Source organism: Tympanuchus pallidicinctus, unplaced genomic scaffold, assembly GCF_026119805.1.
Source record: "Tympanuchus pallidicinctus isolate F22 unplaced genomic scaffold, pur_lepc_1.0 scaffold25, whole genome shotgun sequence".
NCBI classification, from domain to species: Eukaryota; Metazoa; Chordata; class Aves; order Galliformes; family Phasianidae; genus Tympanuchus; species Tympanuchus pallidicinctus.
Window position 1 is genome coordinate 19,525 of NW_026294742.1, and position 13,280 is coordinate 32,804.

Sequence of the window (13,280 nt, forward strand, 5' to 3'; positions counted from 1 at the left end):
GGCTCCCCCATTGCCCGCTGCTGAGCTCTTCCTGCCCTGGCTCCTCATTGGCTGAGCGCTGCAGCTTCCCCTTTCTGGCGACGCTTCACCACTCGCACAAACAGCCAGCAGACGCACATCTTTGCTGCCCAAACACACACAGGCCTTCATTGCTTCATTGCTTTCTCACCACTGCTCTCTTAACCAACGTGCGGTCGGAACTTGCGGCTCTCAGGTTTTCAGTATCAACACAGACACAGCCTCTGAATTGCTTCATTCCCCCCTGCCATTCGTGCCCTTCCCGCTGCTCGTCGTTCTGCTCATCCGTCAGTCCTTCCGCAGTGCTGAGCTCGGCAGGAGGACAGAGGGGAGCAGCTGGGAGCCTCACAGCCTCCTCGCGTTCCCATGCAGCGGGACAGCACTGCTGCGTGCGACGGCCCTGATTCCTCCCTCGTCCCCCTTTTCCTTTTTTTCCTCCCTCGTCCCCCTTTTCCTTTTTTCCTTCTCATGCACTTCCTGCTATCCCGCCTTATCCCCGCCTTCCCTCATCTCTTCTTGCACTCTTTGACCCCTTTTTCTCCCCGCATCCTTATTTCTCTTCACATTCTCCTGTTCTTTTTTCCCCTTTCCTCTTCTTCGTCCCCAGCTCCGCTTCCCCCCACCTCACGTCCCCTTTCTTCTGTCCCTGTACCCCATTTTTCCCTTTTTTTCTCTACCCCCTTTTTTTTGTTCTCTGCTGTCCCCTATTCCCTTTTTCCTCTTTGCTCTCTCTCTCCTTTCTTCCCCCTCATCCTGTTACAGAAGAGAGTGAAGGAATGATGGACAAGCTGGTGCAGGATGGCAGCAGCAGGGTGGAAGCCCAGGTGGGTGCGATGAAGCCCGGGGTGGGACTGGGTGGAGCCAGAGCCCTGCCTGAGCTCATTTAAGGGCTGGGAATGGCAGGGCTCAGATGTGTGCCTGGGCTTCTGGTGTCAGTGAGGTTGGGTGAGCAGTGAGGTTTGGGAGGGACCGAGTTGTTGGCCTTGAGATTGATGCCCAGCTCCTTGCTCGTCGCATTCTGTTTGGCTCGAGGTTCCGGACACGGCTTGGTCTTCTAAGCAGCGTGAGGACTGCGAGAAAGACTTTGTTGGATGCAGCAGGAAAGCACAGCCGCTGGTGGATGCCAGTGTCCGCTCCTGAGGCTCTGCGCCAAGGTACGTGGATCCCTGCCATCTCCTGTTTCACACGCTCGCTGAGGTCCTTTGGGGCTTGGTGTCGCTTGTCCCTCGTGCTCTCGTTGCTGTCACCGGGTGTTGTTCCTTTCCCCACGCTCAGTTCTGCCCTGTGCTGATGGGATGCCAATGCCACCTGCTGCTCTTAATAAAAGGTAGGTTTGATTTCTTTTGGTTTCCATAGCATTTGCTACACTTTCATTCTGTCTCACTTCTTTTTTTTTTTGTTGTTTTTTCTTTTTGCTCTCAATAAATGGCAGGTTCAATTCATTTTGGCTCCTGTAGTGTTTGCTACACGTGTGTTCTGTTTCTCTTCTCTTTTTTCCATGTTGCCTGGCGGTGCCTGGCTGGAGTTCCCATGAGCCCCGGGCCCACTTGTGACCAAGTGAGGTGCCAAAAACAGAGGTATCTCCTAAACAGGCTTGTGCTGAGTGCTGTCCTCGTCTTGGGCTTTGTCCAATGCCCACCTTTCTTTTCTAGCCCACTTTGTTGAGGACGGCGTGTGAGGCTTTCTTCTTTCTTTGTAGGATTGGCGACTCCAGCACCACAAGTAGCAGGCATTTTGGGATGTCCAAGGTTCCGTAGTGAACGTGTCCTGTTCCTGGTAAAGGTGTGGGCGTTCCTGGACACGAAGGTATCTATCTTCCTGCCTTGCCCATGTGCCCAGTCCCCCACCAGATGCTGTTTGCCTTTTGGCCCCCCTGATTTGCTGTACTGCTGCGCCCTGATCCTTGCAGAGGTGTAAGTGACACCTTTGTCCCTTCCAGAAAGCGCTCTCCACTTTCCTCTCGTTGGTCACCGGCAGCGCCGTCCTTCTCTCGCCAGGCTCTCATTGGTCAGCGGCAGTGCCGTCCCGCCCTCATGTGTCTCTCATTGGTGATCGACAGCACCGTCCCGCCCTATCAGCATCTCATTGGTCATCGAAAGCTCCATCCCGCCTCCGCCAGCATCTCATTGGACAGCAGCAGCCTTTTGCCCGCCTTTTGCCCGCCTTTTGCCCGCCTTTTGCCCGCCTTTTGCCCGCCTTTTGCCCGCCTTTTGCCCGCCTTTTGCCCGCCTTTTGCCCGCCTTTTGCCCGCCTTTTGCCCGCCTTTTGCCCGCCTTTTGCCCGCCTTTTGCCCGCCTTTTGCCCGCCTTTTGCCCGCCTTTTGCCCGCCTTTTGCCCGCCTTTTGCCCGCCTTTTGCCCGCCTTTTGCCCGCCTTTCTCTTCACCTTCCCCCAGCCCCTTTTCCCCTTTCCTCTTCTTTCTTCTCATGTCCTGTTTTTTCCTTCCAGGTTCCTTTTTACTCTCCCTTGCCCCCTTTTATCTCCTTTTTTTTTTGCCCATTTTTCCCCCTCTTCTCCTCTCTCCTTTTCTCCTCCTCGTCTCCTTTTCTTTTTCCTCCCTTTCTCATTCTTCTTTTCCCCTTTCCCCTCTTGTCTTCCTTTCCCTTTGGCCCCCTTTACTCTCCTCTTCTTCGCCCCCTTCTTCTTCTTTTTGCCCCTATCCCCACTTCCCCTTTCACCCCCCTTTACCCCTTTTCCTCCCCATCTCCCTTTTCGCCCGATACCTTTTTTTTGTTTTCCTTTTCTACTTTTTCTCCCCCTTCCTTCCTTTCCCCCCCCCCTCGGCCCCATTCCTTTTTCCTTCCCCATAGTCCCCTTTTCTTCCAAAACCCATTCCATTCGCACTGCGATAGCGGCTCCTGAGAGCAGCCGAGCCCCGAGCAGCAGCGCTGCGTCTTGGCTCCCCCATTGCCCGCTGCTGAGCTCTTCCTGCCCTGGCTCCTCATTGGCTGAGCGCTGCAGCTTCCCCTTTTTGGCGACGCTTCACCACTCGCACAAACAGCCAGCAGACGCACATCTTTGCCGCCCAAACACACGCAGGCCTTCATTGCTTCATTGCTTTCTCACCACTGCTCTCTTAACCAACGTGCGGTCGGAACTTGCGGCTCTCAGGTTTTCAGCATCAACACAGACACAGCCTCTGAATTGCTTCATTCCCCCCTGCCATTCGTGCCCTTCCCGCTGCTCGTCGTTCTGCTCATCCGTCAGTCCTTCCGCAGTGCTGAGCTCGGCAGGAGGACAGAGGGGAGCAGCTGGGAGCCTCACGGCCTCCTCACGTTCCCACGCAGCGGAGCAGCGCTGCTGCGTGCGACGGCCCTGATTCCTCCCTCGTCCCCCTTTTCCTTTTTTTCCTCCCTCGTCCCCCTTTTCCTTTTGTTCCTCCCTCGTCCCCCTTTTCCTTTTTTCCTTCTCATGCACTTCCTGCTATCTTGCCTTATCCCCGCCTTCCCTCATCTCTTCTTGCACTCTTTGACCCCTTTTTCTCCCCCCATCCTTATTTCTCTTCACTTTCTCCTGTTCTTTTTTCCCCTTTCCTCTTCTTCGTCCCCAGCTCCGCTTCCCCCCACCTCACGTCCCCTTTCTTCTGTCCCTGTACCCCATTTTTCCCTTTTTTTCCCCACCCCCTTTTTTTGTTCTCTGCTGTCCCCTATTCCCTTTTTCCTCTTTGCTCTCTCTCTCCTTTCTTCCCCCTCATCCTGTTACAGAAGAGAATGAAGGAATGATGGACAAGCTGGTGCAGGATGGCAGCAGCAGGGTGGAAGCACAGGTGTGTGCGACGAAGCCGGGGGTGGGACTGGGTGGAGCCCGAGCCCAGCCTGAGCTCATTAAAGGCTGGGAATGGCAGGGCTCAGATGTGTGCCTGGGCTTCTGGTGTCAGTGAGGTTGGGTGAGCAGTGAGGTTTGGGAGGGACCGAGTTGTTGGCCTTGAGATTGATGCCCAGCTCCTTGCTCGTCGCATTCTGTTCGGCTCGAGGTTCCGGACACGGCTTGGTCTTCTAAGCAGCGTGAGGACTGCGAGAAAGACTTTGTTGGATGCAGCAGGAAAGCACAGCCGCTGGTGGATGCCAGTGTCCGCTCCTGAGGCTCTGCGCCAAGGTACGTGGATCCCTGACATCTCCTGTTTCACACGCTCGCTGAGCTCCTCGGGGCTTGGTCTTGGTTGTCCCTCGTGCTCCCGTTGCTGTCACCGGGTGTTGTTCCTTTCCCCATGCTCAGTTCTGCCCAGTGCTGATGGGATGTCAGTGCCACCTGCTGCTCTCCATGAACTGCAGGTTCAATTCCTTTTGGCTTGCACAGCATTTGCTACTCTTTTGTTCTGTCTCGCTTCTCTTTTTTCCATGTTGCCTGCTGGCGCCTCGCTGGAGTTCCCTGGACGCCACTGCACACTTCGGACCAAGTGAGATGCAGATGAAGAGGTAGGCTCCTGAACAGGCTGCTGCTGAGTGCTGTCCTTGACCTGGGGTTTGTACCATTCCCACCCTTCGTTGCTAAGCCACTTTGTTCAGTAGTGCGAGTGAAGCTTTCTTCTTTCTTTCTTTTTTTCTAGGATAGGTGACTCCTGTAGCAGATGCAGCAGGCATCTTGGGCTGCCCAATCTTCTGCACTGAAGGTGTCCTGTTCCTGGTAAAGGTGTGGGCGTTCCTGGACGTGAAGATATCTTCATGCGTTTTCCGATGTGCCCAGTCCCCCACCTGATACTGTTGGCCTTCGGGGCTCCGCTGAGTTGCTGCATTGGCAGCAGATAACTGCTGGTTTGACTGCCTTAAGGGCTGCCAGGAAAGATGTCTTGTGCAAAACCCCTGAGCTACCAACTGCCAAGCAAGTTGGTATGTTCCCAGGAATGACAGGAAGCAGACCATGGATGCGCAGCTACGGGATGTTGGTAAAGCCCAATCTCCTCTATCTTTCCCTTTTCCATCTCCATTTCCTCTCCATCCTCATTCCGCTTTATCCCCTTTTCCTCCGCAACCCCGTTTCCCCCCTCTTTCTCCCCCCTTTATCTCCCCCGTCTTTCTCCCCTGCCTTTGCCCCATTTCTCTTCACCTTCCCCTCTCTCCTTTTCCCCTGTCTCTTTCCTTGTCCTCAGGTCCCCTTTTTTTCTGTCCATTCCCCCCTTTTATCTCCCCTTTTATGCCCCCTTTTCCCCTGCTCTCCTCCATTCTCCTTTTCCACCTCTTCTCCTCTCTACTTTCCTATTCCTCATCTCCTTTTCTTTTTCCTCCCCCCCTCATTCTCCTTTTCCCCTTTCCCCCCCTTGTCTTCCTTTCCCCTTTTCCTTTTTCTCCCTCATCTTTTTTCCCCCCGTTCTTCTTCTTTTTCCCCCATCCCCACTTCCCCTTTCACCCCCTTTACCCCTTTTCCTCCCCATCTCCCTTTTTGCCCCGTCCCCCTTTTCCCATTTTCTTTTTCCCCTCCTCATCCCCATTCCTTTTTCCTTCCCCATAGTCCCCTTTTCTTCCCAAAGCCGATACCGCTCGCAGTGCGATGGCGGCTCCTGCCAGCAGCAGAGCCCCGAGCACCAGCGCTGCATCTTGGCTCCCCCATTGCCCGCTGCTGAGCTCTTCCTGCCCTGGCTCCTCACTGGCTGAGCGCTGCAGCTTCCCCTTTTTTTGGCGATGCTTCACCACTTGCACAAACAGCCAGCAGACGCACATCTTTGCCGCCCAAACACACGCAGGCCTTCATTGCTTCATTGTCTTCTCACCACTGCTCTCTTAAGCAACGTGCGGTCGGAACTTGCGGCTCTCAGGTTTTCAGCATCAAAACAGGCACAGCCTCTGAATTGGTTCCTTCCCCTCTGCCATTCGTGACCTTCCCACTGCTCGTCGTTCTGCTCATCCGGCAGTCCTTCCGCAGCGTTGAGCTCGGCAGGAGGACAGAGGGAGCAGCTGGGAGCCTCACGGCCTCCTCCCGTTCCCACGCAGTGGAACAGCGCTGCTGCATGCGACAGCCCTGATTCCTCCCTCGTTGCCCTTTTCCTTTTTTTTCCTCCCTCGTCGCCCTTTTCCTTTTTATCCTCCCTCATCCCACTATTCCTTTTGTCCTTCTCATGCACTTCCTACTATCCCGCCTTTTCCCCGTTTTCCCTCATCTCTTCTTGCACTCTTTGACCCCATTTTCTCCCCCCCATCCTTATTTCTCTTCACTTTCTCCTGTTCTTTTTTTCCCCTTTCCTCTTTTTCATCCCTAGCTCCGCTTCCCCCCACCTCACGTCCCCTTTCTTCTGTCCCTGTACCCTGTATGTTGTCAGCAACTGCGAAATTGCGAGACCCCCCCGCGGGGTCTGATGTGCTAAGCTCCCTCCCTGCTCTAATGATTGATGTGTGATGTAGGCCCCTAGGGGCGTAGACGAAGTGATTAGGCTATATAAGGTAGTTAATACGTGTAATAAATGCCATTTTACTGCTCATCATATTGGTGTCACCTCGGTAATTGGCCAAGCTGCGGTCTCCTGGGGAAGCGGAACGGGCGCGTATTGTAACAAGTGGTGACCCCGACCGACGTGATCCCTGGGAGTGAGTCAGCTGTCTGCCAGAAGCAGGAACCCACTGCAGTAGCGGTAAATTCAAATCTGCGGAATAGTGGAAGCCCGGGGACGGGGAGGTGGTGGCCATTACTCCTCGTCAGGCGGGAGGCTCGGGAAAAGGAGCCAAGATCCCCCTAGGACGCTAGGGGAAAGACGCCAGAAGAGGCCAGGTGTACGCTCGGCCGGAGGCGTTATAGAAGCCATTATAAAGGTGATTTTACATGCATGCAAAATTTATTGCGGGAAAAATGTTCCTTCTAAGAAGGAGATTTCGGCGACACTTTCGTTGCTGGAGAAAGAGGGGCTATTATCATCCCCTTCTGACTTATATGATTCTGATAAATGGGATTCGTTTACTGCCGCTCTCTCACAGAGGGCAATGCTTACTCAGAAAGCAGCAGAGTTTAAGGTGTGGGGATTGATTTTAATAGCTCTTAAGAAAGCAAAGGAGGAGAAGATCGCAGGTGACCGTGCTAAGGAGCTTCTGGGGTTAGGGCCGGGGGGGGTCTTGTCTCCCCTACAGATTCGCCGGAGGGCAAGATGGTGCTGACTCCTTCGGCCCCACCAGAAACAACAACCCTGGAGATAAAGAAGAACGAAGTGAAGCAGGAGCGGTCATACCATAAAGAGGAGGACCCACCTCCATACCCGGCTCACAGCATATATCCTTCACTTAAGCCCTGTAAAGATAACGGGGAAGGGGGGCAGGTGGAGGAAAGCGGTACAACTTCTAGTACAGTTGATAAGAGGGTCCTTGAGGAAGGAGAGATGTCTGGGGGAGCTGTGATACGACCTGTGGAATGCGACAGTGGGGGCGGGACTCACCTACTGTCCGATTCTGCCTGCTGCTGCGGCCACCCCCCACGGGGCGTGGATTGTCCCGCGTCTGCCCAGGAGGGGCGTGGTCCCATATCGACAGCTTCATGGGGCCCTCCTACCCTCGCTGATTGGGCTCGAGTGAGGGAGGACATACAGGCTGCAGACCCAGCAGGTGTCGCTCTCACTTTGCCGGTGGTGATGAGACCAGAAGATCCAGCTTGGATTCCTCTGGATTCCAAAGCGGTTACTCGTCTTGCGGATTTAGTTAAGAGCAAAGGCCTGCGTTCCCCTGTCACTATGGCAGCAGTGGAAGCTCTTATGGCTTCTAGTCTTTTGCCATATGATGTGGTGAACCTTATGCATGTTATTCTTGAGCCCGTACAATACACCCTGTGGCATGATGAATGGGATAGATTACTTCAAGCTGTGGTGGCTGCCGCCACCCATGACCCCCGCCATCCAGCCAACGGCCAGCGCAGAGGCGATAGAACTAATCTTGCACGTCTTCAGGGCCGGGCAGATGGAATGGTGGGATCCCCGGAGGGCCAAGCAGCGATGCTCAGAGCAGGAGAGCTGGCAGCCGTTACAGCTGCAGCTCTTCAAGCCCTGCGAGAATTAGCTAAGGTTGCGGAACCTGTGCTTCCGTGGGCAGACATAAAGCAGGGCCTCTCTGAGTCATTTTCTGATTTTGCGAATCGTCTAATTCATGCAGTGGAGGGATCTGATCTCCCAAGGGAGGTCCAATCCGCAGTCATAATGGAATGTCTTAAGCAGAAATCATTGCCAGACATCCAGCAAATCATCAGAGCGGCACCGGGCACCCTAACTTCCCCAGGGGAGCTTATTAAGTATGTGTTACATCATCGAAAGGTCGCACCATTAACTAATGAGGGATTAGCAGCCGCCATGCAAGGAATGGCTACTTCGGTTAATTCTGCAGTTAAGACCGCGATAATGGCAGTCACTCAGGCTGGGGGAGGAAAGGATAAAGGCCCGTGTTTTAGATGTGGGCAGCGTGGCCATTTCAAGGCGCAGTGCCCTATAAGGATGGGGCAAGGACTAGAGAAGCGGTGCCAATTCTGTGGCGGAGCCGGACATGTCGCACGTCAGTGCATTGCTGTTTGGAACTCGTCAAGAGAAAACACCAAACCCACGACCGAAGCCAAAGCCCGACTCAGGAAAGGAGGCAGATAAAGAGCCACTGATAACGTCGAGATCAATCTCTCCTGTGTTGTTATCTGTGTGTCTTTTGCTATTTACAGCTATTTCTCCTGGAGAGGGCATAACAGACAGTGACTTATGGCATGGTCATGAAGAATATACAGGAATGATGGGACCAGTGAATAACTTAACTTTGCTGACCGTAGTGTTACGTGAAAATAGACCATATGACAGAAGTGAATGGGGATGGGATAATGTCACCAGATCTCCTCGAATTTGGGGTAAACTTGGGCAAAATATAGAAGTAAAATGTTGGATGGTAAATGGATCTCAATATAAGAAGGCTACTCAAATTTCAAAAACAGATATTATATCAGGCGTAAGGGATCGCAAATCCTGTGTTACTGAACAGGGAGATTGTCGGTATAATTTCACCCTAACCCAACCTGTAATGATAACGTGCCTTTGGACACAAGACACCTTAGGACGATCTTTAAATTTAAGGTGGATCTCTTTAATCAACATACAACTGATGTCCCATATATAACTCCCACTAGGAGACTGAAGGGTGTTATCTCTCCACAAATTTATCAGATTGGACCGTACGCTATAAAGAATACAGGTCAGCAACAGGTAATCTTTAATCCAACATGGTCCCTTAAACGAGTGATGTTATTATTGCAAACTAATGTTTCAGCTATCAAACCAGATTGTACATTGTTTTTAGGCATGTCATATGCTGGATGGTCAGCATGGCTTCATCGACAGTCATTTGATACAACTAGAAGAATAAGAAGAGATGTTTCCGGTATTCTGGGAACAGGTTTAGGAGTCTTAAATAGTATAGACACTGAAATACTCATGAGTAAATTGAATACCATTACAAGTAATATACATAAACTACAACATCCTCTACAGTCATCCCTATCGGCTCTAGGAACAAGTCAATGGCTTTTATCAGATGTATTACCGCAATGGGAAAGGATAGATAGAAAAGATCATCAGCTGATTATGGATGCGCTTTCAGCAGTCCAAGGTAACACCTCTTTAGCCCTCAGTTGCATCCAGGCCCAGATGTGGATGCAATTTATAGCAGCAACAATCGTGAGAGAAGGTGAGGATGGCACTATACCCACTGAAATTAGAAAAGTAATTTGGGACAATGCAAATAGATTTGAAAGGAAGTTTCAATCATGGTGGCATTTAGTTAACTTCACCTATGACCCTGTCACCAATTATGCCATGGCTTTTGTTTTGACGATAAGTAATGCTTCAGCATACACGATATATCCAATCGTAGCTCTAGGATTAAATCATGATGAGACTACTCTGTATCCAATTGAACATCGGATATGGGCTCTTCAAAAGAATGAGAAATGGCAAACTGTGGACGTTAGCTCATGTGCCATGCGAGAACAACGAGGATTTATTTGTGAAAGTAATATATTTGAGACTCAAGATATCTGTCTTGACACTGAACAAAATATCTGTCACTTTGAGGTCCAACCTGGTAGGATGTTCAAATCAATGCTTGTATATATTGGAAAAGGATGTGCTTGCATCAGAACTCATTGCAATTCCATACAAATAGGGGATATGATTGTGGATACTACCAATCATTCAAATCTTTGTGTTTGTAATTTTATTAATATTTTAGGATGTGATTTTAACTATACAGTTCCTATAATTTCATATCAGCTTCTGCAGTCCAACTACACTCTGATCAAAGATTTGCGTCCAGCGCTAATTGGGATGAATCTCGCCTTAGTAAGGAAGCTTCTACAACATGATGATCTGCATCGACTATTAAATCGCATCAAAGATAACGGACAAAAGACCTTAATCACCATTCATCATGACGTGAAAGAGATACATCGTGTCTTGGAGAGAGTAATGAAGGCTGGAGAACATCACTGGTGGGAGGTTCTTTTTGGTTGGTCTCCCACAGCAACGGGAATATTCAACTTTATACTGCATCCGGTAGTTGTTATATTAGGTTTAATATTATTATGCTTAGTTCTTATAGTTATATTATATATAAAGACATGGCGCTTGCTAAAGCAAGTGTCCCAGCTTGATTTAGTGTTAAATAGGGATACACTGCATCGTTTCTTGTAAGATTTATTTTAAGGCTAATAGACGGTTGTAACGTTAAGGTAGAATTTATATAAGATTTTAAGATATAAGATTTTAAGATTTTAGGATTATTAAGTTAAATAGGTTGTTATTAAGTTGATAGATTATAGGCTATTAGGATAGGATGTTTTGCGAATCGGGTTGTAACGGGGCAAGGCTTAACCGAGAGGACAATGGCACGTATAGGCGCAAAGCGGGGATTTCGGGGTGTACGCGGGTAGGGTCCTCTCGAGTTGCAGTTTGCTTTTTTGAGCATGGAGAGGGGGAGATGTTGTCAGCAACAGCGAAATTGCGAGACCCCCCCGCGGGGTCTGATGTGCTAAGCTCCCTCCCTGCTCTAATGATTGATGTGTGATGTAGGCCCCTAGGGGCGTAGACGAAGTAATTAGGCTATATAAGGTAGTTAATACGTGTAATAAACGCCATTTTACTGCTCATCATACTGGTGTCACCTCGGTAATTGGCCAAGCTGCGGTCTCCTGGGGAAGCGGAACGGGCGCGTACTGCAACACCTGTACCCCATTTTTCCTTTTTTTCTTTCCCCACGCCCTTTTTCTCTTGGTTTTTCTCTGCTGTCCCCTATTCCCTTTTTCCTCTTCCCCCTCTCTCCTTTCTTCCCCCTCATCCTGTTACAGAAGAGAGTGAAGGAATGATGGACAAGCTGGTGCAGGGTGGCAGCAGCAGGGTGGAAGCCCAGGTGGGCTACCCTCCCTCGTCCCCCTATTCCTTTTGTCCTTCTCATGCACTTCCTACTATCCCACCTTTTCCCCGCCTTCCCTCATCTCTTCTTGCACTCTTTGACCCCATTTTCTCCCCCCCATCCTTATTTCTCTTCACATTCCCCTGTTCTTTTTTCCCCTTTCCTTTTCTTCATTTCCAGGTCCGCTTCCCCCCCCACCTCACGTCCCCTTTCTTCTGTCCCTGTACCCTGTACCCCATTTTTCCTTTTTTTCTTTCCCCACGCAATTTTTCTCTTGGTTTTTCTCTGCTGTCCCCTATTCCCTTTTTCCTCTTTGCTCTCTCTCTCCTTTCTTCCCCCTCACCCTGTTACAGAAGAGAGTGAAGGGATGATGGACAAGCTGGACAAGATGGTGCAGGATGGCAGCAGCAGGGTGGAAGCCCAGGTGGATGCGATGAAGCCCGGGGTGGGACTGGGTGGAGCCAGAGCCCTGCCTGAGCTCATTTAAGGGCTGGGAATGGCAGGGCTCAGATGTGTGCCTGGGCTTCTGGTGTCAGTGAGGTTGGGTGAGCAGTGAGGTTTGGGAGGGACCAAGTTGTTGGCCTTGAGATTGATGCCCAGCTCCTTGCTCGTCGCATTCTGTTTGGCTCGAGGTTCCGGACACGGCTTGGTCTTCTAAGCAGCGTGAGGACTGCGAGAAAGACTTTGTTGGATGCAGCAGGAAAGCACAGCCGCTGGTGGATGCCAGTGTCCGCTGCTGAGGCTCTGCGCCAAGGTACGTGGATCCCTGCCATCTCCTGTTTCACACGCTCGCTGAGGTCCTTTGGGGCTTGGTGTCGCTTGTCCCTCGTGCTCACGTTGCTGTCACCGGGTGTTCTTCCTCTCCCCATGCTCAGTTCTTCCCAAGTGCTGATTGGATGCCTGTGCCACCTGCTGCTCTTAATAAAAGGTAGGTTTGATTTCTTTTGGTTTCCATAGCATTTGCTACACTTTCCTTCTGTCTCTCTTCTTGTTCTTTTTTCTTTTTGCTCTCAATAAATGGCAGGTTCAATTCATTTTGGCTCCTGTAGTGTTTGCTACACGTGTGTTCTGTTTCTCTTCTCTTTTTTCCATGTTGCCTGGCGGTGCCTCGCTGGAGTTCCCATGACCCCCGGGCCCACTTGTGACCAAGTGAGGTGCCAAAAAAAGAGGCATCTCCTAAACAGGCTTGTGCTGAGTGCTGTCCTCGTCTTGGGGTTTGTCCAATGCCCACCTTTCTTTTCTAACCCACTTTGTTGAGGACGGCGTGTGAGGCTTTCTTCTTTCTTTGTAGGATTGGCGACTCCACCACCAGAAGTAGCAGGCATTTTGGGATGTCCAAGGTTCCGTAGTGAACGTGTCCTGTTCCTGGTAAAGGTGTGGGCGTTCCTGGACACGAAGGTATCTATCTTCCTGCCTTGCCCATGTGCCCAGTCCCCCACCAGATGCTGTTTGCCTTTTGGCCCCCCTGATTTGCTGTACTGCTGCGCCCTGATCCTTGCAGAGGGGTAAGTGACACCTTTGTCCCTTCCAGAAAGCGCTCTCCACTTTCCTCTCGTTGGTCATCGGCAGCACCGTCTCTCTCTTGCCAGGCTCTCATTGGTCACCGGCAGCGCCGTCCCGCCCTTGTCAGCCTCTCATTGGTCTTCAGCAGTGCCGTTCCGCACTCACCAGCCTGTAATTGGTCATCAGCAGTGCCATCTTGCCCACATTGCCTCTCATTGGTCATCAACAGCTCCGTCCCGCCCCCGCATGCCTCTCATTGGTCATCAGCAGCGCCGTCCCGCCCCCATGTACCTCTCATTTGTCACCGGCAGTGCCATCCCACCTTCACGTGCCTCTCATTGGTCATCAGCAGCGCTGTCCCGTCCTCGCTAGTCTTTCATTGACCTTGGGCAGCTCCGTCCCACCTCCGCCAGCATCT

General features: G+C 51.4%; 2 protein-coding genes across 2 annotated transcripts; both read left to right on the forward strand.

Annotated features, from left to right (window-relative positions):
- The first annotated feature begins 167 nt into the window (after positions 1–167).
- Positions 168–13,234, forward strand: LOC128084064 (uncharacterized). Its single transcript, XM_052689849.1, has 4 exons — positions 168–842; positions 3,991–4,112; positions 12,651–12,864; positions 12,949–13,234. The coding sequence occupies exons 1-4, from the start codon at positions 817–819 to the stop codon at positions 13,232–13,234; spliced, it is 648 nt and encodes a 215-aa protein (XP_052545809.1). The 5' UTR covers positions 168–816.
- LOC128083840 (uncharacterized) lies at positions 8,500–10,894 on the forward strand. The gene is given in 2 exon segments (XM_052689417.1): positions 8,500–10,551; positions 10,554–10,894. Coding segments are annotated over 2 exon segments (1,407 nt in total). The 5' UTR covers positions 8,500–9,192; the 3' UTR covers positions 10,602–10,894.
- Positions 13,235–13,280: the final 46 nt, after the last annotated feature.